Source organism: Phyllostomus discolor, chromosome X (assembly GCF_004126475.2).
Source record: "Phyllostomus discolor isolate MPI-MPIP mPhyDis1 chromosome X, mPhyDis1.pri.v3, whole genome shotgun sequence".
Taxonomy (NCBI): Eukaryota; Metazoa; Chordata; class Mammalia; order Chiroptera; family Phyllostomidae; genus Phyllostomus; species Phyllostomus discolor.
Window position 1 is genome coordinate 97,106,827 of NC_050198.1, and position 27,577 is coordinate 97,134,403.

At 45.6% G+C, this 27,577-nt stretch overlaps 1 protein-coding gene across 1 annotated transcript in view; it reads right to left on the reverse strand.

The window, feature by feature from the left end:
* Positions 1–27,577, reverse strand: part of STARD8 (StAR related lipid transfer domain containing 8) — a 77,251-nt gene that overhangs the window by 40,738 nt on the left and 8,936 nt on the right. Inside the window, exon 2 of the mRNA XM_036016968.1 lies at positions 18,558–18,591. Within this exon, the coding sequence (XP_035872861.1) occupies positions 18,558–18,591 (34 nt within the window). The remainder of the gene's footprint in view (positions 1–18,557; positions 18,592–27,577) is intronic.

Consider the following 27,577-nt stretch of genomic DNA (forward strand, 5'->3'; position numbering starts at 1 on the left):
GGTGGACAGTAAGGGGGCAACATTCTAATAGTCTGTGCACTAACTGTGGTATAACCTGGCTCATTTTTCCTGTCTCAGCCTCGGTTTCCCCATCTGTAACAAGATAATAATCCTATGACACCAAGGGAATTATGATAAGGGGATACACAGGTGAACGTCACAGCCCATCCCTCTATCATCTCCATACCTTCTGCCACGAGAGTAGAGGTAAGTAACCACAAGATGGAGGGACAGGCTAGGAAAAGGAAGATGAGTTTGTGAACTGAGATGTGCTTATTTGCAAGAGATTTTTCACCCACTGTCCCCTAGACTCAATGTCAGAGCTGGAAGGGAATACGAGATTAACATCTCGATCTTCCTGTCAGTCATCCGTTTCTCCAAGGCAGCACTGGCACACACTACATGTGTGTCCCAAAACATTTATTGAATGAACGTGTTCTTCACGTGTGGCAGAGGACTTGCCCAAGTGAGTCTGTTTCAGAATCAAGACAGATCTCCAGTCTACTCCACGTTCTACTAAGTCAGGCTGCTTCATGGAATTCTTTTTGGCTTTCCTCTATAGGATCATAAACCATGGGAAGCCCATTCCTCTCTCCCAGCACTCTCTGGTCTGTCAGCAGTCCCCATTCTGGACCAGCTCAACCAGGATGAACAGCCATTGGAAGACTCCTGTTTGTGCCTAGCTGGCTGTTGCCAACCCTTTGACTTCTGAGTTTCCAGCAGTCCCTGCACTACACCTACTACTGGGACAAGTTCCCCTCTGGGGAAAAGGAGGCCTCAGTCAGCTTCCTCCACGCACAGGAGTTTCCCTTTTGCTCACTGGTGAGGCGGGAACACGGGACACAGGGACACAACCCCTCCGCAGGCAGCAGCCTAGAAGGAAGGGCGGCTGCGGCCATTTCCTACCCTGCTAAGGCATCTCCCTCCCTGGCCGGTCCCTCCCCTACTTCCTGAGTTCTGCTGCTTCAGCCTTAGGCAGAACAGTGATGTGAAAGGGCTCCAAAGTTTAACTGGAATCACAGAACCAGGTAACTGGAGAGGACCCCAAAGGTCATTTATTCCCACCCCCTCCCAACTGCAGGAATCCTCCCCCTCTGTTAGTAAATCTGACCTAAGCTCTTACAGCTTCAATTTCCTTTTTTATAAAATGACAGGATGACACGCACCTGACAATGTTGTTGTGGGAGGAAATGTGAGAAAGGATTTAATAAAAGCTAATGTGTACCGAGTGCTAACTCTATGCCCAGCAACATTCTTACCACAACCTCCTACCACCCCCATTTTATAGGTGGCAAAACCGAGGGGCAACAAACTTAATGTATCTTGCTAAATTCACACAGCTAAGAGTGGTGATGGCAGAATCTGAGCCCTGAAGCTCATTTGTCACCTTTGTGATGGCAGCCATCATCCTTGCCCCAGGGAATGGCCCATCGTAAAATTTTAATGAGTTCACATATGCCTGTGTGCCTGGAACTATTGTATTCAAGAAGCCCTAAGGGCCAATGGGGAAATAATGTGAAGAAACTCTGGAGGCAAGTGCTGAAAATGGACCCTGAAACTTCGGCTCCATGCAGGGAATGTCTTTGAAGTCCCCGCTTTTATCTTAAACATCTACTTGAATTTCCTGTTGTCTTTGAGGAAAGCTGGCACTCCAAGAAGATGGACCACATTAGTCCTTGCATTTCTATGCTCCAGGCCACTTCCTTTTACTGCAAGGGTGCCAGACACCTGGCACATAGTAGGCCCTCAGTCACTGAGAAGAGCCAATGTTTGTAAACCACTTTTAATGTGAGCCAGCATTCTAAGCACTTTTCACATATGATTTAATCATCATGATAACTCTTTGAGGGGGTCAAATTATTATCATCGCTCTCATTCTTAATGGCAAAACTGCAGCACAGAGAAGTTAAGTAATTTGCTCATGGTGACACAGTTTGGAAGTGACCACTGGGCTTTAAGCCCAGCCTGTCAGCTTTGGGTAGTAACCACGACATATACCACCTCTCAGACCACAGCATAACCTCTCTTACCCACCTGTCTCCACCACTTTCCACCAGGAAGATTGGGTTGGCTCTTGGAAGACATAGGCCTTATTCCAACTAGATCAGCAGCTCCTCAAGGGCACAGATGTGGAACTTCTCCACCCAGCTCACCCTTCCCCACATTGATGCTATGTAAGGGGCTGGGTTGTGCACAGGGCTGCTCATTTATATACAGCAACTGACTGCTTCCTGGTTTATAGCAGTCTCTTGGACCTAGCATCTATAGGGCTGGTGGATAGAGGCCCAGAATTTGAGGCAGGAGTCCCCTGCCACACTTCATAGCAAAGATCCAGCTTCAGAAATGACTGCCCACCCATCGATAGGGACAAGTCCACACTTCAAGATGGATATTCAGAGCACTGCCCAAGGTCATCCAGCCAAATCATCTGGCATTCCTAGAGCTTCATTAACTTAACTCCATTACCCTCCAGATGTGTTTTTGTATGCTTTTCTCTTTCACAAAAATGCTCATCCTTATTACCTTGAACTTATTTCACAGCCGGTTATTTGGTGCTTTCAATGCATCTGACACTGTTCTAAGCTCTTGGCACATTTTAACTTACAGACTTCTTATGGAATCCCTGTAAGTGCTATTATCCCATTTTACAGATGAGGAAGCTGGGGCATGAAGAAGTGAAGTTATTTGCTCCATCCCCTGCACCTGGCCTGTCAGGCCCTCCTATGAAGAGCACAAGCCATTCCCTTTCTGAGGATTCCCACAGCTCAGTTACATCAGCAATCATTCTATATTGAATTTAGTTATTTATATGTCTTCCTGTCTAATAGGAGTTTGAACTCTCTGAGGGAAGGGATTGTGTTTTCTTGTTTATGGCATATTCATTGCTCAGGAAGGAGTTTGGCACAGAGTTGACACTTAGGGGAATATCTCTTAAAGGACTGAATGAAGAGTGTGTGAGTGAGGGAGTGACCCAGAGGTAGTCTTGACCAAACCAAATGGTGGCTGAGAGATTTGGGGTTTTCTTTCCCCAGTGTCAGTGGGGTGGAAGAATGTAAATACGGCTCAACAGCCGAGCATGAAATACAACCACAGGTAGTAAGGGGAAGAGAGAGAAGGCCTCCCACCCCATCCTACCCTTCAGGTAACTGGACCAGACTTGGCACTCTGACCACAACACCATTTGGGATGATGGGATACCTAGTAAGCCACGAAACCCAGTGGCTATGGGGTCCACTCTGGAGAACTGAGCTCACTGGCTTCTGTGTCGCCCCATCAAACGTCCCAAGACTACCTGTGCAATTCAGAGAGTTATATGGAGAAGAGAGAAGGGCTTAAATGTCACCCTGGGGAGTTGGGGTTTGCTTCTTTTGGCCTCAAACATTATGCTTCAGCGACATTGGTCAGTCCTCTCCTTGCTGGCCGAGTACACTTTGTGAAAGAGTAGAGGGGATTTGGAGTACAACTCTGGATCATTCATTTTAAAAAAAGCTGTGCAAGTTACTGACCCTGAGTTTCTCCACCTAACAAACAAGTAACTTTTTCTGCCCTGCAAGCCTCGAGATAATGGATCTGATCTGAGAGTACTTTGTAAATGGAAATGACCAGCCACAGATTGTAAAGCAGGGGGAGTGCTACTTCTAGCAGTGTTCTCAGCTTTCTAATTGAAGGCAGAAAAGGTCAAGGGCCTAGATCTCAGCCTTCCCCAGTCTCCACCTGGCTGTGTAGGCCTATGGCCCAATCATCAGCCTTTTCCGAGCCTTAGTAAAATGGGAAGGAGGAAAGGATCATTACCGGCTCTTGCAAACAAATCCATAATAACACATGTGGATTTTACCAGCTCCAGAGAAGGCAGGGCCTCCCCCAAGAACTGCAACTCTCAAAGCAGCCTTGGCTTTGAACACCAGCTTCAGCACTTACTACATGACATGTAACACTTATCTGGGCCTCAGTTTCCTCACTTATTAAATGGAGACAATAAAACCTACCTCCCTAGACTATTATGTAGATCGAATACAAAAGCTTTGATAAGACCTGCTTGTCAGTGGTGAACTCACTCTACTTAGTCCTTTGCCCTGCCTTATTGCTTTCTTCCTGTCCTTGTATCACACAGGCTGCTCAGTTCTCATGCTTATTAATTTTGCCTTTGGAAAGTAGTTACAGCACCTACCCACAGTTGTCCCTCGCCCTCAACTCACTAGCCTCAGTACACACACCTTCACCCAGTCAGAACTGGCAGGAGCCCCCCTCCTCTTCCCATCACCTGGCAAATTGTAACACCTACCCAAGGTAACACATGCACTGATATCTGGCTCAGGGGTCAAGGCTCTGTCCGTCTGAGTGGCTGGCCTGGTCATGAACAAAAGCTGCTTTTGTGTCAGAGAAACAATTTGCCACTTGGGGGGTCAGTAATCAGCCTCCCGTATCCCCACCGCCTTGTGACTAGCCAGGAGGGCTGGCCAGCTGTGGCAGTAGGCAGGCTTTGTTTGCATCCATCATTTGGTACGTTCCCCTGGGATTCCAGGCCAGTCACAAGAGAGCCCCCTGAGTGGCCCAAACCTCCATGGCAGCCCAGCCTGGCCCTGGTTAGTTCTCAGTGAGCATCAGCTCCACCCTTTCATGGTCCAGTTGGAGATTTTGAGTTCCACCCAGGGAGGGGGCAAGCAACTCAGGGCCCTGCACCTGGGCTCTGCCCTCCAGTATTTGTGCCTACCTTGTTCTGCCTTAGAGATTCAGTCTCCCAGAACTAACTCTCTCTCTCTCTCTTTCTCTCTCTCTCTCTCATGGGCCCTGAGCAGTTCAAGCAATCAGGTCACAAGAAGGGGTTCCAGAGAAGTCCTAAAGCTCTTTAGGAAAAACTTTTCCTATAATTTCTTCTCCTTGGGGTGTCCTCAGGTAAGCCATGCTGAAGGCTGGAAACAGAAGTTGGCAATGCACAGGTTCTTAGATAAAAACCGTATGCCTTGACCGGATAGGGGCATCCACACATAGCTGTGGAAGGGTGCAGCACCAGGCCAGTCCCCTGTACTTTCCCCACAATAATGGGTTGGAAGCTAGGATCTGCCATCCAGGGACCCTGGAGGAGAAAGCTGTGTGAAAATGGCCACTTGGGGCAATCAGAAAGCAGGATTTAGCCCCAGGTCAGCTGCATCCTCCAGACTGGAGACCTCAGGGTCAGGAAACTACATTTCGTGTCAAAAAAGAACCCCAAACCCTGTGCAGGAAGAGTCTCCATGAGGACAGGTGCTGTATTGTTGTCTTGACATCTGGAGCAGTTCCAGCAGGGTAGGAGGGTCCAAACTGGCTGCTCAAACTCAAGGCCCAGGGATAGGGCCTCTGGATCAGAGTCCCCTTCCCTCCTGCTTACCCTCGTCCCCCAGTTCTTCTCTTCCCAAGCCTGGACGTTGTGTTGTCCTCCACACCTGGGGGAGCTACTGCACTCCTCTCTGGCTTTGACTTACTGTGTAACCTTGGGCATGTTACTTACCCATTTAGGGTCAATGATATCTTCACCTGAGCATAAAGCAGTCCGATGCCTAAGATCTGGGCTTGTGAATTGTGCCTCACAGTGTCAGGGGAGCAACCTCAAGGCCTACCTCGGGGATGTTGGGGAGGACAGAATAAGGGGAGGCTGAGTCTGGGGTCTCTAGGCCCCCACTCTTCTCCCATCTTCCTAAAATCAGAGCCATGCTGCTTTGTATCTGTTTTTATATATTGGGGTTCCATATCGGATTCAGTTGGGGAGGAAAAAGAAAAAATGTTAAAACCAATGGACTAGATATACGTTCCCCTTGTACCTGGGCCCCAGTTACCTTCTGAGTGATCATAACATGCTATAATATAAGTAAAATGTTTAGGACAGTGCCCAGCACATAATGATGATGACAATAATAGCCACCATCTATTGAACAGCAACTATGTGCCAAGCATTGTTCAAAAGTTGTACCTGGGTGAATTCATTTGATCCTTCCAAAGCCTTCTCAAGAAGAAAACACTATTATTATCCTGATTTTATAGATGGCACTGAGGCACAGAGAAATTAAGCAACTGGTCCAAGATCACACAGCTACTGAAAGATGCAAGTAGGATTTGAATACATGTGGAATGGCCCTAGGACTCTCATTCTTAATCAGTACAATTATTGGTTCTCAATGCATATTTAGTTATTTTATTACTCCTGTGGTAATTGTTATTTTCACTGGCAAATTATGTTACCCTCATCTGTAAAATGGGCTGAGTTCACTTTGCATTGTGGCTGTGTATCTAAAAATCAGATCATAGCTGGAGAGTGGGTGTGTTCTTGCTTTGGCAGCCTGGCCTGGCTGCCTGATGCCCTCATGTGCCAAATCTGCTGAGGTAAAGCCTACATTCTGGGGCTACTTCTCCAAACAGTGGGCAGGGGGAAAATGCTGAGTTTGCTAAGAAAAGAAAGACTGGCTCATAAGCTCAAAGCCTAGAAGAAACCAAGCGGCAGAGCCACTGGGAACTGATTAAGTGGCTAGATGTCCTGCATGAGACAAGACAGCCAGCTCATCCTTTACTGACCCCACCACTGTGAATGTCCTCCACTTACCTGGCTCAGCCTGCCTTCTTCCCTTTTTCCTCCTTTTCTGGTCTCCTCTATTTTTTTCCTTTCATCTCTCCTCCCTCTCCTTGCTCAGCAAGACCCATAATAACTTGCTAAACCACAACCCTCATATTTCTTATATTTCCACTTTCCAGGCGAATTTTGCAGTTGGTCCCGACTGCTTTACTGGATGGACCCTCCCTCTCTGGCCATATTCATCTCTTCTTGGGTCCCACCCACCTTCCCAGGCTACTTCCCTCAACCTCAGCCTTTCAGACCAGAGGCTTGCCCCTTCCTGCATTTACTTGGCCATCAGAGCCACCAACTCCTAGGGCAAGGTCCTTCCCTTTTCTGGGTCTCAGTTTCTCTGCCTGTTAAAGGTAGAAAGGGAATGATTGGACTAAATAACATCTGAGGAACTTTCCAGCTCTAATTTCCCACAGTTTTACATCTGGTCCATTGAAAAAAAAATGGAATCTTCCTGCCCATTTTCCCATTCCACCCCCCTCCCTCTCTCTCTCTCTCCGTCTCTCTCTCTCTACCTCCCTCCCTACACATACACACACACTTATGTGCTCACACATGTGCATGGGGCCACTCTGAAAGCATTAGTTGGGGCCAGCATCTGAAGAAATGGGAGCTGAGGGAGGTAGAGGGTGTCAACAGTAATTGCAGATTTTTCAAAGTGAAGCAGAATTTTGAAAGCCAAGAACGTTTAGGAAGGTGGCCCTCTCAGCTGGGTTTGCCTCCAAATGAAGGTCAAGGAATGGTGTGCCCAGAACCAGGGCAGGAGCAAAGCATTGACCCCTATAGGTATGGCACACTGCCTGGGATTCAGCTCATGTCCCTGGCATTCACCACACCTTGGTTCACACAGGTCATCTGGACTCAGGGCAGTGGGGACCTGGCTCCAGATGGGTTAGATTTCTGTTCTCAAGGTGCTTACAGTCAAGTCACAGAGACAAGCATGGAGATAAACAGAGCACATCTTGCAGTTTCCAAAGCACTTTCATTGGTTTTTCTTTGGTCTTCACAACAAGCCTGTGTGATAGGAGAGGAACTGTTTTCCCATTTTACAGAGCAGAGGACTGAGAGTCAAAGTAGAGAAAGAATTCACCGAGGCTTATCTGAGCAGCAAGTGGAGAGCTGAGACACAAACCCAAGTGTTTGCTCTCCAGAGCCAGCACTCTGTCCAAAGCATCATGCTCTGTCATTCTCACTAGCTTGGACAATAGAAGTTTCCTAGGACATTACAAAAAAAAAAAAACAAAAACACCTTCCTGAGGAAAGTGGGAGTAAGGGGTTATGGAACTTCGGCTATTCATTTCACATCCAGATATACAGGTAGACATTTTTCTTCAGAGGATGTATTTTATTTCTAGCCTATATATGAAAAGGAAAAGCTGGAACACAAGGCATAACATGATCCATGCTGTGAGACACATATTCAGTGTTCTGGGGACACGAAGGGGGAGGGGGCAGTATTTGAACTGAATTTCATAGAATGGGAAAGATCTAAACAGACTGAGATCACTACAGGGGAGTCACAGAATCTCAGAGACTCCAGCCGTCCACTTCCCAACTCAGCAGCTGTTGCTGGCTTCTGAGGCCACGGACCTGCCTAAAAGGAATTCTTCCTGAACAATTATGTGCATATAGTGGGCAGAATTTCCTGTTTTCTTCCTTTCCTTATTTTATATTGTGAGCTACCTGGGCCAGAACCTGGGGCTTGGGAAACACCTGCGTCATCCACCTGTCCCTCACCTGGACTGTGATCGTGGATTGCTCTGGAGATGTCCAGCCTGGGGCAGTCCAGCCAGACATGGGCAGAAGGATCCAGAGGAACCAGCACACTTACAAACAGAAAGGGGCCCCAGCCAAGCCTCCCCACACTGCTTTTCACTGTTTTTCTCTAGGGTTCAGGATTAAGTATCAAACAATCGGATGGCAGATGACATTTTTGAAAAATCACACTTTTGGAAAATCAAGGTCAAACCCGTCTCCAATTAAGGGTCACATAACCATCGTGTGCAGGACCTTGAAGGACCTTAAAAACCCTATCCAATCCCTTCATTTTAATTATGGGGAAATTGGGGCCCAGAAGGAGAAGACACTTGCCCAAGGTCGCAGAGTTTGTTAGCAGCCAAGTCATCGTGTCTGGTTATACTTTAGCCCTCGCTGACAAATGACCTTTGCTGTGAGCTGGGCTTCCAAGGGGCTCATTGGCAGACATGAGAAAGCAAGCACATCTGGTCTTTGGAAACTTCAGGTGTATGAAACACGTCTGACCCTTCCATCACTCCACCCGAAGTTGCCCTCTGGCCTGCACGCTGCCTCCCTGCAGTGGGGGTGGGGCTTCAGAGTCATGATTCAACCTGGGCCCTTCCCTTGTTACAGGCCCAGGGGCTCATTCCTGAGGCCTCAGCTCCTGTGTTCTTAATCTCAGATCAGACTTCTGAACTGAAGAAAACATCTGCCCCTTCCCTCACCCTACTACCTGAGCTAGTTATGGTGGTCATTTTCTGATCATTTAATAACTATAATTTGTGTATTACCTGGGAGCTTATAGAGCACTCTCCCTCCCACTATCACACTTAGTTCACATGACAACCTAAGAGTTGTGTATTTGGATCCTCATTTTAAAATTGAGAAATCTGAGGCTCAGAGAGGTAGGTGATCACATAGCTCACAAGTGACAGAATTCAGACTGAGAACTGTCTGAATTTTCCAGAAACTAAGCTCTTTCCAACAGTTTAATGCTACCTTTTTTGCTTGTTTCTTAGCAAAGATGGATGAGTGAAAGGATGGACCAAATAGTTCCTGAACACTGTCTTTGTGGCCGGCTCTGTATTAGGCACGAAGATGCAGAGAGGAATGAGACGCAGTCTGTACCTCTGGGAGCCCAATATATCAGTGAGTGCCTCTCAGACTTTTGCACCAAAGTACCCCAAATGGCTAAACATCTCCACACAGCCTGAAGGAGCTAGAGAAGCCACACAGCCAGTCACAAGTGAGCAATTCCTTTGAAGCCTCTGCTTTTAGCTTACAATTAATTCATGTGAATATAGCATGCCATTTCATACCATATATCTATGCTCGTTATAATATACAAAGGATATTTTGCCCCCGGATCTTTTAGGGAAAATGGACCATCCCTAACAGATGCTTTTGAAAACATCTTCCAGGATGCTTATGTCTGGCCTGGGGATGAAAAATAGCCTCCTCTGAGAAGCAACAGACAAAGGTAAGATTTTGTGTGATGAAGGTGCTGTTACTCTGAAAAACTAAGAGTTTGGTAAAGAGGCTCTGGGCATATGTGATGCTTGTATATATGTGCCTGTACAAGCTCTAGAGGTGGCCCAAACTATTCCTTCAGGACCACGTTGCTTTCGCAACCAGATGATCCATACTTCTACTCCACCAATTAGCTGTGAACTAGCCATGCTCTGAAGCCCAGAAATCAGAGCTGGGGAGGACTAATGGGGTTCTGGAGGGTTTTTTTTCTAAAATACCTTTTGCATTGGCCCTTTTAGTAACTGTGATTGGAAAACAAGATGACAGCCACTGCCCAGTGACAGAGACCTGAGAAGAAAAAGCCAGACAAACTTACAGCAGGTCATGTGGGATGATGAAGTATCGGTTTTTTGCCATGCATAATGCACACCCACATTTTTGTGCACATTATACATGGGATTATTATGCCTATTATTATATCTGTGATATGTGCTCATTATACCCATGTATAATGAGCATCCTTATTTTTCCCAAATTTTTCCCAAAAATATGGGCAAAAAACTGTGCATTATACATGGCAAAATAGTTTCCCTAAGAGATATTTGGGGACTGGGAAAGTGCTTCCCTGCTTTTGCTGGCTTTCTTAAGGCAAAAGCACACGCTTTGTAAAGCCTGAATGTTGTTCTACCATTTGCTTGTTCTGTACTTAATTTATGTCTGTTTTCTTCCTGATTTTAAAGGCAGGTTCTGAGTCCCAGCCTACTTTGATGATCCTCAAGGAAACAAGCAAAGGGGCTTGGCCTCTCTCTTGGGCCATAGGTTAAAGGGAGCAGGGCATCTCTGGGGACCAGATGTGGTGATAACAGCAGTGAGATCAAAGGATGACAGCCACAAGTGGCGCATGGTGGGGGAGATTCTGAACCTCCTTGACAGTCTCCTTTTGGCCTTTTCCTCTTTCCAAACCTTGGAGGGCTTTGTGTTTTGCTTTTAATAACAAGGCCGTTCCCTTCCCCTGTGGAATGTACTCCCTGAAATATCATGCTCCAGGGGCACGTGGACACAGAATTGGAAGCCTCTGTTCTCAGGAGCTCGACTTCCTATGTTTTCGTTTTTCTTCTCAAAAAACTCAAACCAAACCAGCTCTTCCTGTTTCTGGGTTTGGGATGTGGAAGATCACACAGCAGGGACTCTCCAGCAAAACAGGTCAGAAGGGGCCTTTGAAAGCTGCCCCTTGGCTGTCCTGCATGGGAGGAGGGCTGTTTGAAAGGAATTTAGTCCTATGGAAAGAGGAGGAGACAAGTAGGAAGGCTGTGCAGAGGGAGCAGCTCTGCTTCTGGCACCAGGTTGCTCTCCTTTGCCCTTGCCCTTACCTTTTCTTCCTCTACCCCCACCAAAGCCTGGGTACCAGAGAGCCTCCAGCAGCTGAAATGCCAATCTTCAGCCATTGGTGACTACCAATTTGGAGTAAGCTTAGAGAAAAGTCATCAGGACTGTGAGAAATCATTTGAGGAGCTGGACCTCTTCACTCTAGGGAAGGACAATTCTGGGAAGGACATTATAAATGTGTGGGGACTTGAGTTCAAGTCTCAGTTTTACCACAAACAAGCTGTCTGCTGTTGTGCAAGTAGATCAGCTACCTTTTCTGGGCCTCACATTCCCCAGCTACAATGAGAACATCAGACTATATGAGCTACCAGGTACCTTCCATCTCAGACTTTGGAAAATTCTAAATGCCAGCACTTTAGTCATAGGGAAGAAGGAACATGTGACTTTCATGAGACACCAAAGGGTAAAAAAAGGACTATCAAATGGAAGCTGTGAGGCAGATTTTGGGTCAATATAAAGAAGAACTTCCACTGACCATACCTGGAAAGTGTGGTGCAAGCCCCAGTGGACACATAGTAGGAATGGTATAAAAAGCAGCTTGTTAGCCTTTTGAGCACTGGACTAGAGCAGCGGTCTCCAACATCTACTTTTGTATGGCCAACTACAGTCTCCAAATGAAAACTTCATGGAATCTCAAGAAGATAAAATAGATTGAATATTTATTTGGTTGAATAAAACACCCCTCAACTCTGTTCTGCCCTCACTTACCACAAAGAATCTCTAGGAACTCTAGAGTCCCTCAGTACCAGCTTTGGAAACCACTAGTTCATATCATCCTTAAGTGCAACTTCTTGGCTTGAGGTATAGGGCAACCTCCAAGTTTCAAAGGTTTGGTGGAAATGTTTTTTACATTGCTCTACATGAGTGGCTGAAACTACTGGACCCTCAAGGTTCTGTCTCAAAACAATTTGTCATCTGGAAAAAGTCGGGGCCCTGAGTCAATTTGTTATAGCCAGTTCAGAGCTGAAATAATAGGGAAGAAAGGCTTCTGAGAAGAAGGCAGTAATCTGATAACCAGGAGCTCTTTTGCTATGCCATCAAAAATAAAAGACACTCACCCTGGCTGGTGTAGCTCAGTGGATTGAGCGCGGGCTGCGAACCAAAGCATCGCAGGTTCGATTCTCAGTCAGGGCACATGCCTGCATTGCAGGCCACAGCCCCCAGCAACCGCACATTGATGTTTTTCTCTCTCTCTCTTTCTCCTCCCTTCCCTCTCTAAAAATAAATAAATAAAATCTTTAAAAAATCATTTATTAAAAAAAATAAAAGACACTCTTTGGCAGATTCATTGTTTATGTGAGGCCCTGTGCTTAGTTCTGCGAAGATGGAGGTCAGTCAGATACAGTCCTTTAACATCATGACCTCATGTTCTTTGAAAGATACAGAAAAGAGGCAAATTTGAAAGAGTGTGATGTGTTATAATAAAAATATGGACAAGATGTGAAGGGATGCCAGAAGCCAGCTTCACAGGCAAGTAGAGGTGCTGCCAAGACACACCCAGTAGAGAGTGTAATATGAGAATTCATTATACTTATAGAAAATAATGTGTCACCCCCATGGAACTCAGAAATGTGGAGATGTTGTAAGAGATGAAGAAATAAAGATAAGTTGTTTAAGTTGTGAAGGACCTGGAATGTCAATGCAAAGAAGGTGGGTTTTGACCAAAGGTAGGGAGCAAACAAAGGTATTTGAGCAAGGTTAAACTTTTCTTTGAAAGAGAGAACTCCAGCAGCAGTATGTAAGGTGGACTGGAAGCAAAGGCATGGTGGCAGGGAAACCAGTTCAGAAGCCGTAGCAAATATCCATCCATGCCAGAGCTACCGAGGGCCGAGATGGAGGGCTATAGTAGCATTGATAGAAAAGAAGGGCAGGTTCAGGAAACATTACAGAGAAGTTTTGTGGGTATGATGTGGTGACTGGATGGCAGCAAACGAGAAAGATGGAGGAGTCCAGGTGATTCCTATGGTTCTTACCTGGGTGACTGGATGGATGATGGTAACTTAACCAAGAAAGGGAGCCCTGGAAAATGAGGTTTCCAAAAGAATGATGAGGAATTTTGATCTTTAGTGCTGAGTGTGAAGTACTTGTAGGACCTTTTGGTGAAAGTGTCTAATAGTACTTCCCACATCCTTTCCAGACCTGTCTTTTTATCTACAATCCCCACTCCTTCCTGAGCCCCTATGCAGCTATCCCGTGCTCACCAGCCCTTGCGCTCTGACGTTCTGGATTGGCCCAGGCTGTGAAAATGGCTGATGAGGCTGTGTCTCAGAACATTCGCCTGATCTACATCTGTAAGCCTGGGCCTGACTTTCTGTGTTGCATTCCTGCATCAGGAACCTGGGTTTCCCAGCTCCTTCTGTCCACAAAGAAAACTGTTACACTCCTCCACAGGTCTGGAAATCTTTCCCCATCACAAGGAACATCTTGAAATTGCCCTTTGCACTGACCTTATCCCCGCCCCTCCCTCTTTTCAGTCTGACTCTGGCACGGGTGGCAGTCGGGGGGTAGGGGAGGATGACACAGAGTCAGAGTGCAGAAGACCTTGGGCCCTTCTAGTTCAATCTTCTCATTTTTCAGACAAGGAAACAGAGGCCCAGGGAGGGGAGACAACTAACTCAAGGTCACAGAAGAAGTTAATGTCAGATCTGGGACTAGATCTTAGAATTCTCAACTCACAGTCCAGTGTTTTTGCCTGGAAGGAATTCATTGTAGATCACAGTTGAAAGATTTCCTGTCTCAAATGATAATCAATTCCAGATACCCCCTAACTAAGTAGATCTTTCTACTATTCCAACTTGTTAGGTAAAATATCTGTCAAATGATAGATAAGCTATGACCTGTAAATGTTCTTCACATAATCACAAATCCTAATTGACCAGGTCTCTCAAGAATTAGTTACAAGAATTATTTAATCATTTTCAAAAGAAAGGAAGTTAATGGAATTATTATTCTGATGATTTTTATAGGCTCAGCATTTCAGTCTACTACTGCCCTCCTGAGCTTTACAAGTGATGCCCAGTCGCAATTCAAATAAGTGTATTTGTTTCTACGTTTTCGCCCTTTTAAACTGGTCTCCCAGTGTCCTCAGAGCTGGAGGGAAAGGCCTGGAGTAGCTGATGGATAGAATCTGGTGCTGAGGCCAAGCCTGTAGCCAAGCTGGAGCCACTTGGGTTGGGGAGCCGGGGCTCTTATTACAGGCCAACTATTATCCCCCAGGTTGCCTCAGCCACTTCAGCAGGAGCCCAGAAAGAAGCCTGAATGGCTGTGGGCAACAAAAGAACTTTTGTGCACTGGGAGCAAGGGGCCTCAGGGAAGATTTGGTGCAAGGGAGGTGCAAGGGAGGTGCAAGGGAGGTGCAAGGGAGGGAAGGTCAGCAGCCTCCTCACCTCTGCTCTCTGCTGGGAAGGAGAGCTAATGGATTAAGCAGAAGTGTGGGGTTTGGAAGTCAAGAAGTCATTGACTTAAAGAGCAGCAAGATACTTTATAGATCATTTAGACTAACCAATTCATTTTATAGTTGGGGACACTAAGACCCAGAGAGGAGAAGAAACAGGCCCAAGGTCATACAGCTGGCAAAGGGCAAACTCAAAACTGAAACCTAGAGCTTCGGATTCTCACTTCAGTACTTACGAGGCAGTTCAGAATTGTGGATTTCATTTAGAGGGAGAAGCCTCCAGAACCTGTCTTCATCTGAGGAGCAACTCATGCTTAACAACATGATGCGAGGACTTGGAAAAATTATGAAGTGATGTGGGGAACCCAAGAGCACCTAGTGAGTCTTGGAGTGAGTCCCAAATGCTGGAACCATCTCCTAACCCACTGGTTTGTGCTACCATAACTAGCTCTGTGTTTTCCAATGTTTGGTATTGTTATACAGGGTCTGGCACAAATAATGCCCCTTTTCATTACAAAATCTTTTATTATAAAATCATAAGCATGTAATTCTGTAACATAACAATATCACATTCAAGCACACCATATGATATTTTAGGTGAAATGTTCAAATTAAAACTATAAATTATCACACCCATATTGTTACCCTACCAACCACACTCAAGCAGGCCTTACCTCTGCTGGGCCGTGTATTTATGGGATGATTTCACACAAGACATTGACATCTTAAATTGTGACAGATACACATTGAACTCGGTATGTATTAGAAGAAATATAACTAGTACCTCAAACCCTAATTTTATAGATATTAGAGCTTAAAGTGAGGTTGTTTAAAATTGGGCTGCTTTTCAGAAAAACAATATGCATATAATGGCATAGGATAAAGTGATGGCAAATATTGTGAAGTTGGTTCACATATAAGCGAACGTTGGAAAACATTGTACTAGTGGATTCTTGGGTTATGATGGCAGGACCATCAAAGATCATTCAGGCCATACTCCAGGGCTTGGGCAGCCCTACATATGTTGAAGCCATTTGGACATTCTTTTTGTTTTCCCTTAAGATTTTATTTATTTATTTATTTTAGAGAGAATGGAGAGGCAGAAACATCAATGTGAGAGAGAAACATTGATTGGTTGCCTCTCATACATGCCCCTAGAACCCACAACCCAGGCATGATCGGGAATGCAACCAGTGACCTTTTGCTTTGCAGGACAATGCCCAAGCAACTGAGCCAAACAGGTCAGGGCCAGTTGGACATTCTTTTTGTTTGTTTGTTTGTTTGTTTGTTTGTTTGTTTGTTTATCTTTTTTTTTTCGTGGACGCTGTGCTTGCCCTGCTGGAGTGGTTGGACATTCTTAATGTTCTCTTGTGAAGATAGTGCCAAATGTTTTCTCTGTCAATGACCCCATGTAGGACAAAAGCAGTAGCATTTCAGAGAAACCTCTGATTGACTGATCTTAATAGCAAGAAGATTAGATATGCAAATTACATGCAATTGTCACCTGTGAGTCAGAGTCTCAGCTTTTTCTTCTCTAAAAAGTCCCTGGTTGGTCGTCTCCTCTACTGATTCTGTTCCACTGTGGTAGAACTTATAAGAATGGCATATAAGAACACAACAGGCTCAAGGTGCAAATGGAACATTAAGGGTCGGAGAGAGGAATGTTCTTCAGATCATTCAACCATGAGAGGCACAGTCAAGACTGGACCCCAGGTCTCTTGACTCCCAAGTTAATGCTTATTCCACCACTGCCCCACATGTCCTTCTCCATTGCCCTTTCCTCACACTCCCCTCAACCACGTCCCCACCCCAATTCAGGCAGCTGCAGTCTCCACTGAAGTCTTGTCTGGTACAGCTCACTTTCTTTAGACCTGAACTCATCAAAGACCCAAGAATCTGGTAACATGGGTCACCTCCAGGAGGATTCTGAGTGGTTAAGGGACAGAAATGAGAAGGCTGTTTTGAGCCTTGTTGAATTTTGAAACATGTGAAGGTATTACCTAGTCCAAAAATAAAAAGCAAAACAAAGAGTTCTGTTTCTTCCCTGAGCTAAATCTCAAAACTAATCACATTGATTTAGCACTATGAAGTTTTTAATTGCACTATCTCCTGATCTGTAGAAGAACCCCATGCAATAAATTGCCCCATTTTATAGATGTGGACAGTGATCCAGAGACAGGAAGTTCCCTGCCTGGGCTCACACAGTGAATCAATAATGAAATTTGGGCTAAAATCCAGGCCCCTGATCCCCAGTGCCTTGATGCTTCTTCCATAGCCACATCCAAAGCTCATGATTTGTGCCAGGTTATCCTCGGATCAGTCTGAACCAATGTGTTCACATTTGCCCTTAAATAGACATTTTCAAAACTTTAACCTAAAGAATTAGCACAACCAGTCCCAGCTCAGCTCTGTAGGTATCCACTTCTTCTGCCTGGCACCAGCCCCTAAAACACATGTGTCTGTCCTCTGGAAGCCACAGACCACTCAGCCACCTGGTGCCCACCCTCCCAGGATTCAGCACTGGCTACTTAGCCTGGCACAAACATTCTAATGAGGCAACTTGGCAGCTGCAAAGGCATTCATCTGGGGGGAGGGTCACTATTTCAGGGCCTAAGGGGTTTCTTTTTAGCCTTCGCAGCTGGTGTCTCTGAAATGGAGAAGTTGGTCCTTCCCCAAGTATGGGCAGCCCACAGATCTTGTGCCCCCAGAAGTCTCTGCTGCAAAGCAGGAACTGTGCTCAGCAAAAAGGCCTGGAATAGTGATGGGGGGAGGTAGGGGGTTGTGGAGAAGCAGATGTATGTTGTGTGCTGATCAAAGCAGTGTTCCTGCTTCAAAATAGGTCCCCTCTCATCTACTGTCATGGCAATGCAAATAAACACCTCATTCTGTTGGCTCTTCTTCCCTTTTAGCAACCACCACCCAAGAACTTGTGGTCTTAAGGTGGAAAAGTCCTTGGGAGGTCATCAGATCCTTTGTCTGCCTCTTGGTAACACTGTGTCCAAATTAGCTCCAACTACCTGGGGAGGTACTCAGGACTCACACAGGTCCTTAGCATGTCACTCATTAATTACTGATTTTCTGTTCCATGTGATCCTCCACCCTTACTGTCACCTAGGAGCTGTACTCATTCAAGTCATGAGCTCATCCTGATGAAAAACTGGAGCCAATAGACATGGCTGAGATGGGGCTGGAATCAGGAGGATGGCCTAGACGACCTCAGCAAAGTCCAGATGATGGCAGGAGTTTAGACGCTGGCAGTCAACGCATTCCTGGCCAGTATTCTCCTTCCTCTTCCTCCCCAAAACAGCCATTGTCCTCTGGATGATTGTGTCCTCCTTAACAAAGGGAGTTGCTCCCAGAATGACACCCACTTGTCCACACCCAAGTAGGACACCAGAGGGAGAAGGCAGATTGGCAGTCAGGGAATCAGACTCAAAGAAACTTGTTAAAGAGAAAAAGGAAGGATTTTTTTTTTCTCTCTCAAGGTTACCTATATCCCCCAAGTACTAACTACTCATCTTGGTAGGCTTCCAGATAAAGCAAATTGTGGAAATAGCAAAACCGATGACGCTCAAATGTCAAGTCTCTTTCCTTCACCCTCCACTTACCTGTTGCGTTTCTCAGCATACCTGCCAACCCTAACATACTTCCTCCCCAGTGGATAAAGGCCTCTGAGAACAAGGGAAGCATATGGGTAGCTGCCACTTGCTGATAGCTCTTCAAGGAAATCCTCCTCTGGCTCTCTAACCAGAGAAAACCCTCCATCCTAGAAATGAAGAAGCTGTGCATGCTTACTCACCTTCAAAAGGCCAGGCCCATGTAGCCCAGGAAATGCCCACTGGAGGGAGACAGATCCTCTCCAAATTCTGCACCTAAGTCATTGGCTATACTGCCCAGGAACCTAATCAGCCAGCCCAATAGGGGCACGAAGCTCTGACCCATTGCATGCTACTTGTGAGCCCCACCTCGCACACTTACCAGCATTCTTCCTCCCAGGCCGTATCGGGAAGCACTGCAAAGGAAACAGAGAAGAAATCAAAACATTGCAGACACCCATGCAATGTCAGAATGGGAAGAGGTCTTTGCAGTCAGCAAGTTCAAGATGCCCATTTTACAGAAAAACACACTGAGGGCCACAGAAAAGGAAAATGAAGTACAAGTGGAGGATAATGGAACCTAGAAGCCCAGACTCTTAACTGCCCACCATAATACTTTCTCTCACTTCACTTGCTGACTCCTTCAGTTCACCACATAGGGAGCAGCACCAAGTTAGGGGGTTGGGGACAATCTACACAATTCATGTACTGTTGCAAGGTCTGACAATAAGGATTATGAAAGAATTGGTCAGCATTGGCTTGGCACATACCATCCTTGGTATAGCATCAACCAGGTTAGAAGAAAGGTGTGTTGGTGGAAACAGTAGTATGTAGAATTGGCAATCTCAAATTCAGGGCCACCTTCTACTTACTGATTATGTGTCATTGGACATAACCTACTGAGCTGTAGTTTCTGCATTCACAATACTAGGATAGTAATAATCCCAGCCTCATAGGCTTAGTGAGAAATTAATGTACCTTTAAGCACTTTTAAAAATGATAAAGTACTTTATAAATTCATTCATTCAGGAAATATTTCTAAAGCATCAATGCCCCTCAAAGCCCTATTCTGGATGCTAAGAATATAGCAGTAATCTAGACAAGTAATGTCCCTGTCCTTGTGGAGTAGGGGAAAATAATACACAGGTCAATCAATCAATAAATAAGGACATTTCACATGTCCTAAGAACCAGGAAAGGAAAATTGAAAAAAAAAAAAAAAACCAGGATAAGGTAGAGAGTGATAGAGCAGGAGGAATAAGGGTATTGCTTTTCTTTAGAAATGGTGGTCAGAGAAGGTCTCTCAAAGAAGTTGAACTTTGAGCAGAGTCCTGAATGACAAGAAGGAGCCAGCAATATGATGATCTAGGTGCAGAAGAGTCTAGGCAGAGGTTGAAGAGAACAGCAGAGGCCAAATTACTCAGGGCTTTGAAGGCCAGAGTGAGGGTTTCATCTTTGATTCAAATGACAGCAGGTAGCCACTGGGAGATGTAGAGCAGGAGAATGACAAGATATGATCCCATCTTCAGAAGATCCCTCTGGCAGCTGTGTGGGGAATGCATTGTGGGGCTAGAATGAAAACAGGAAGATCTCTTAGGAGACTTTTGCAATAGTTTAGATAAGCAACATCGGTGGCTTGGCCTAAAATAGTAATGGTAGAAATGTTAATTCAATAGTTAAGAAGGAAAGAAAAGAGGGTTCCTCTTAGAGATAGATGGGGCTTCTTACCTATTCTCTTGCTTTTGTGCAGTCAGCTCTAAACCAAACAACAGTTATCAGGAAAAGAGTTTGCCACAGTATTTTTCATCTCTCTTATCCTCTGAACAATGATTGCCACAGCAGGTACAGACAACAATGATCTCTAATCCTTGGAGATTAGGCTCAGCCCTAGAGCACCCTAAAATGAGTAAAGGTCGGGCATACTCTTGTAGACCACAAGACAACCTGGTGAATCTTCAACCCACAATTGACCACAGGAGAATACGGGGCAGGAGGTGATCCCCAGGTGTTCATTGACAAAGCCCTTGAGGGATACTAGTGAAGGAAATAGAAAATTCTGGAATGACATAGGCTTTAAAAGAGAAGAAAGACCAGTCAAGAGAGACAAACATGAAATTCCCCTACAAAGCTACGAATCGGACTATTTAGGATTAAGCAAGTCAATATACTTCTCACTAATGGGCAAAGGGTAGCAAAAAGAAAAGACGAAGGAGTGGGAGAGAAGGAGGAATAAGCCCCTATGTAGTCCTAAATGTGACAATTCTGGGAAATTAGGAGAACTGACAGGTGGGGCGGACTGTTCTGCAGTCCTGTTCTATTCATATCAAATACCTCCTCTCCCACCCTACCCCTCAAACTGTCATAGGTATAACAGAATTAAAGCTAGTTCAGGAGCTAATAAGGCTTTAAATTTACACAAGAATTTACAAGTTACAAATAAGTGGCCTTGTTTGACTGTCACAACCAGTCTGCATGGTAGGTTTTATTATCCTCATATGATACATGAGAAAAATGAGGCCCAGAGAAGTGAAATGACTTACCCAAGGTCACACAGTTAGTAAATGTCAGCACCAAGTTTACACTTTAAGCCTATGCGGCTGCCAATTTTATGGCATCCAATTTTTTCTGCGGCCCAGGATAACCCAGACTGGGCCAGGACTACAAGTCCCACTCTGTTCTGGACCCTGATCCTGCCACTATTTTGTTAGCTGAGGGGCTTACAGGGTAAGATGAGATATGAGCTTTTGCATCAGAGTTCTGCTACCAAGTGAAGGCTTCTTTTGTGTTCTGGTTGTAGACAGCTATTCTAGAAGAAGACCATGATTAGTGCTGACCATCTCCCCACCCAGTGGGTCATTTATTCACTCACTATGAACCTCCTCAGGGCCAGGCTCTGTGCTGGGTAATCAGAGATTCAACTAAAACTGGCATGTTCCCTGCCCTTGAGGAATTCACAGCCAAGTTGGGGGGTTGGGTAGGCCACGTGCACAAATCATCACAATTGCATGTGAGTGCTGTTGGAAAGTATAAAAGCCTTGTGGAACTGAGCAGAGGGAATAATTAGTTGCTGACAGTGCAGGTGCGTTGTCATGAGGACATTTGGGAAGGAAGCAGCATTTGGAACAGGTCTCGAAGGATGAATAGTAGTTCATGAGGCAGACAAAGAGGCAGAACATGGCAAGCAGAAGGAATAGCATAGCAAAGGGCAAGGACATGTGCAAGCATATGGTTTGAAGAACTGTGTGTAGTCTGGCTAGAGAGCAGAGTGCCAGACAGAGAGTGAGAAATGAGTCTGGAGCCGTGGGTGGGAGTCAAATCATGAAGGACCTTCTAGGTCACATGAAGAAACTTGAACTTTATGCAGAGCCCCATGGAGAGCCATTGAAGAGGTCTAAACATGGGAGTAACATAGTCAGATTCATAGTTCAGAATGTTACTCTATCTGTAAAGAATAGATTGGAAATGGGGGTAGGAGAAGTTGGGCAAAACTAGTGATAAGGACGGAGCAGATCAGGGCAGTGGTTTTTGGAATAGAAAGGACAGGAGCAATATATAAACTATTTCTTCATTAGAACCAAAGTCAATGGTAGGATGAAAGAGGTGTCAAGGATGAATTCATCGTTTCTGGCCTGGGAAACAGAGTGGCTGACAGGGGCTATTGCCATATTTTGCCATGTATAATGCACATCCATGTTTTTGACCCAAACTTTCAGGAAAAAAAATCCTTTGTTTTAATTTTTAATTCAGTTGTTTATTCATTTACATTTAGAAACAAAACCAATCATCATATTCCAGTATATTATTTTGCATATGGATATCGTTGTTGCTTTCTAGAGTTATACTTTTAACGCATAAGCATAAATAAAAGAATTAAAAACATTTGTATAGATACGGAATTAGTACTACCCATGTATAATATGCACCCTTATTTTTCACTCAGAAATTTGGGCAATGCCTTTGCCTGATGTGGCTCAGTGGATTGAGTGCTGCCCTGTGAACCAAATGGTTGCCAATTGATTCCCAGTCAGGGCACATGCCTGGGTTATGAGCCAGGTCTCTGACAGGGGGCGTGCGAGAGACAACCGCACATTGATGTTTCTGTCCTTCTCTCCCTTCTGCTCTGTCTAAAAATAAATAAATAAAACCTTTAAAAAATGTTGGGGGCAAAAAAATACACATTATACACAGCAAAATACGGGATCTGAGGTCAGGAACAGAAGAAAAGATGTGGTTTGGGGCCAGGGGAGAGTGGTTCTTCCTTTTGTAATGAAGCTCTTTTGGGCCTGTTGGGTTTGAGGGTCTGTGCAGCATCCACTCAGAACTGTCCAGTAGGCACTGTGGTAGATTTGCAGGTGCAAATTTGCACAGAAGCAGGCATGGTCCCTGCCCCTGAGCAGCTTGCAATCTAGTGGCAGATAGAGTGACTAGACAGAAAAAAGACAGATCAGGAGTTTCTGAGACTTAAAGGGAGCCATGTTGAAAAAGTGAAAAGGACAGAGAGCCAAAAGGGGGGTGGAGGCAGAAAGCTACTTGCTGTTCAAGAAGCTGGGAAGCCTGAGAGGGGTAACTCGGAGACAGGGTGCAAAGGCCACTGACAGGTTCTGTGCAGACCAAGGAGTTCTCAGCCAGAAGTGGCTGGGACAGAGCTCACTATCCGTGCATGGTCTCTGAATGCTAAACCTGAAAGCTCTGTGACTAGCCCTTATCCTACCATCTAATGGCAAGCTTAGGGAAATTATTCATCCTTTCCTTGCCTGGTTTCTCTGCTTCCCCTGAGCTCCTGGCCAGCTCTGTGCCACAGGCCCAAGCCTGGGGGCCAGTCAGGAGAGCACGTTCTTCACATTCCAGCCTCCCCCGGCCCTCTCAGCTGAGCCACACAGAGCCCTATTCACAGCCTGACCCTCCCTTCCTCCAGACTGAGCTCTCACCGCCCCCAGGCTGAGCCCCATGTTCTGCCAGCAGAGACTATGGCTACTGTGGGAAGTAGGCTGTGTGGACCCCTCAGGAGCTGATGTCTCTTGAGGTCTCTCCACTGTGAGGGGGTGCAGAGAGCTTGGCCACTTGGGTGTGCGTGAGTGTGTGAGTGTATTCTGTGCACTCAGCCAACTCCCCGAGGCTAGGCCTAGAACAGGGGCTGTGTTGGGCTGGATACAGGGGCAGATAAGACACAGGCTGGGTCCTCTGAGGTGCTCACAGTCCTAGGTGGAGACAGCTGGGTGCATGGAGGGTGGGATGCAGGCTGGAGCTGGATTGAGTGTGCCACTGAGTCCTAAATTAGAGTACTGGTGTCATGGGGCCACTTTTAAACCCCATCCCAGGGATCTGGGATTATGAACTCATGTTCAGGGTGTGATGTCTGCTGGGAATAGGGTGCTGCAGCCCTGAGGGACACCCATCTCTTCCCTGGAAAGGGTAGAGGAGACCCAGTTCAGAGTAGGACTGATCAACACATGTGACTTTGACCAATTCTTTGCTGGGCTTCAGACTTGTTGCCTATAGTGACAGTGGGTCCCTAATGATGCTTATCCTTTCCTCATAAGAGAGAGAGTAAGGAACAATCCCAGCCAGGAAAGGTCAATGGAAGCAATGAATTCTAGAAGGTCTTGGTACAACTGAGTCTGGGACCGCCTTTCTGAGGACTCCCCAGAGGGTCTATCTTCCCTTTGCTTTCTCTCAGAGGGTATGAGCTGTCCCCACTAGCATGGAGTGTGGGTTCTTTCAGAAGGCTGGACTCCTCTTGCCTATGCCCCAGGACTACCATGGTCTACTACACACTCATCCACCCCCAAAAGAGTGCCCGACCTATAGCCTCAGGAATGCTGATCTGCATGTCATTTTATAACTCACCCTATGACAGAAATCCCTGCTGCCTTGAACTCTATTCACCTTAATTTCCTCCTGCCAGTCCTGGCAGGGCCTCCTTTCCACCTCCCCCACTCCCCACTCCTCTCCTGGCCCACAGGGCCTCTCCAGGTCCAGATTCTGGCCTTTGCGCCCCTTTTCCCCCAGCCTTCTCTAGCCTACTGACTCCCCGCCTCCACAGCAGGCAAGAGCTGGGCCAGGAAGGAGAGTGAGCTAGCAGCTGCAACCCCCAGGGGTTCTCTGGATAATCTCAGGAATGTCATATCCCGAAGACTTGACTTTCCCACTGGCCAACAGGGACCCTCCTTCCTGACCAGAGCTTGGGAGTACTGCCAGGAGAGGGGCCTTATACAGGGTGAATGCAGGAAAACGCCCGGAGGGGAGACACACAGTGGTTCCAGAGTGGAATGAAGCCTATTTTCCAGACTCTGAACTAGTCTGACCAGGTGTGGGGCTAGGAGAAGTGGAGGGAATTACCTAAACAACCCACTTTCTGAGCTTCAGGGTCCTAACACCAGTGTTTCCTACTTTCTTTTTACTTCCACTGGATATTCCCAATTCTAGGTTCTCCCCAAGCAGGTATAATTTCTTATGTTATAGATAGGAAAACTGAGGGCACAAGCCATGGGCCCAGGGTCACAGAGAGCAACCTATCAACTTTCCTCAAATTGAACCTACATTTGCTGAGCAACCACACACAGTGGGTCCTTTTGCACATGCCATTGTTGCAATCAATTATGAAGTAGGAAATCTGCTGCCATTTTGTGGATCAGGAAACTGAGGCTGAGAGAGAGAAAGGAGAGGCTAAAGCTGAGCTACCAGATTACTGTCCCATTTCCAGCAGCTACTGCATTCTATCATCATACCACATTCTTCTCTCAAGGCCCCAGGGTGACCCAGCCCAGGTTAGAGGAAGGGCCAGAGAAAATCAACTCACACCCATTTCCAGGGCTTCAAGCCTCATTCCCTAAGTACAAGACTTCCCCTTAACAGCCCCAACCTTTGAACTACCTGGTTGCTGAGATCCCTGGTGATAACCAGCAGCTGCAGCAGCTCAGAGGTGGGCCTGATGGGTGGGGTCAAAGAGCTCAACTCCCCTACCCCATTGTGAAACCTCTGACCCTACATCCCAGTCCAGGTCATGTGAGTTGCTGCTCCCTGGTATTGTTACTAGTGACTTGGAAATGCAGCCCAGGCTCTGGCTCCCAGGACTTCCCAAACCTCCAGCTGTTCTCAGGACCCAGGGGCCGCTGGGAGGACTGGCCTTCAGTGCAGGCTCGTTTCCCTGACCCAGGCTTTCCTGTCCTCCCCAGGGACCTTGAGTGGAAATCACTGACATTTTGGGAGCAGTTTTTTTTTTTTTCACTTGGCCTGGAAGATCAGAGAATTATATATGAAATATAATGGGAGTGCCAGACAGCAAAGGAAACCATCAACAAAATGAAAGAACATCACTGAATGGGAGAATGTATTCTCCAGTGATACATCTGATGTAGGGTTAATACCCAAAATTTATTAAGAACTTATACAACTCAACAGCAGGAAGAGAAACAATCCAATTTAAAAAATGGGCAAAGGCTAAGAATCCTGAAACATCAATCAGAAAAGGACAATAGCCAAGATCTGGAAACAGCCCAAGTATCTAACAGTAGATGAGTGGATAAAAAAATGTGTGGCATATTTATACAATGGAATAATACTATGTGGCTGTGAAAAAGAAGGGAATCTTACCTTTTGCAACAGCATGGATGGACCTGGAGAGTATTATGCTAAGTGAAATAAGCCAGGCAGAGAAAGACAAATACCATATGATCTCACTTATATGTGGAATCTAATGAACAAAATAAACTAATAAGCAAAATAGGAACAGAAGCATGGATACCTGGAACAGACTGACAGATCTCAGAAGGGAGGGCCATGGGGGGGCTGGATAAAAGAAGGTGAAGACATTAGCCAAAGAACATATACATATAGCCCATGGACACAGACAATAATAGTAGTATGAAGGCCAGGAGAGGGGGTGGGCAGGGTGTGGTTGGAGGTGGGAAAATGGGAGGGAATGGGGAACATCTGTAATAAAGTCAACAATAAAAAATTGGGCTAAGGACCTGAATGGACATTTCTCCAAAGAGAACATACAGAGGGCCCAGAGACATATGAAAAAATGCTCGATGTCACTAATCAGAGAGATGCTAATTAAAACCACAATGAGATATCACAACACATTCACCAGAATGGCTGTCATCAATAAATCAAAAAATGACAAAGTGCTGGTGAGGATGTGGAGAATGAGAAACACTTGTGCACTGTCGGTGGGAATGCAGACTGGTGCAGCCAGTGCAGAAAGCAGTATGGAGTTTCCTCAAAAATGGAACTGCTTTTTGACCAAGTGATTCCACTGTTGGGAATTTATCTGAAGAAACCCAAAACACTAATTCAAAAGAATATGTGCACCCCTATGTTCATTGCAGCATTATTTACAATAGCCAAGATTTGCAAGCAGTCCAAGTGTGCATCAGTAGATGAGTGGATAAAACAACTATGCGACATTTACACAATGGAAAACTACTTGGCTGTAACAAAGAAGGAAATTTTACCTTTTGTGACAGCATGGATGGACTTGGAGAACACTGTGATAAGTGAAATAACCCAGGCAGAGAAAGGCAAGTACCATATGACTTCACTCATATGTAGAATCTAGTGAACAATATAAACTAACAAAATAGAAACAGGCTCATAAATAGAGAACAGACTAACAGCTATCAGAGTGGAGTGGCTTGGGGCAGCTGGATGAAAAAGGTGACAAGATTAAGCAAAAAAAACACTCACAGACTCAAACAACATTATGGCAATTACCAGAAGGAAAGTGAGCAGGGGGAGGTAGAAGAGGGTAAAAAGGCGGGATACATGGTAGTGGAAAGAGAATTGACTTGGGGTGGTGAGCACACAATACAATGTACAGATGATGTATTATACAAGTGTACCTCTGAAACCTGTACATTTTATTAACCAGTGTGTCACCCCAGTAAATTTAATTAAAAAGTCAGAAAAAATACAGTGAGAGTGCCACAGCAGGAAGGACTCTCAGAGAGTCCTTTGTTTTATAGGTGGAGAAACTGAGGCACAAATAACATAAATACAGTGGATAGAATATGGACTTTAGACCTAGATTACCTGGGTTTAATATCCCAAGTTTATCACTTAAGAGCTTGGATAAGTTTCCAATCCCTTCTGTGTTTCAGTAAAATGAGGATGACGAGAATAATAGCATTTGCCTTGCAGAGTTATTGTGATGGCGAGGTGAGTCAATATATGTGAAGGGCTTGAAACAGTATCTACTACATAGTAGCTGCTCTATGAATGTTAGCTCATTTTAGCTCTTACTTTTTCTAGTACTCTACAGGAAAAAAAAATCTGACAATGCCATTTGCAGTTTTTGCAAATATGGCCTACCAGCCATATTGTCAGGTATGTCTTCCAACATAACCCGCCCCCCCAACCTGAGCAGCTCCCACTCATATTGCTTTGGCACCAAAAAAGC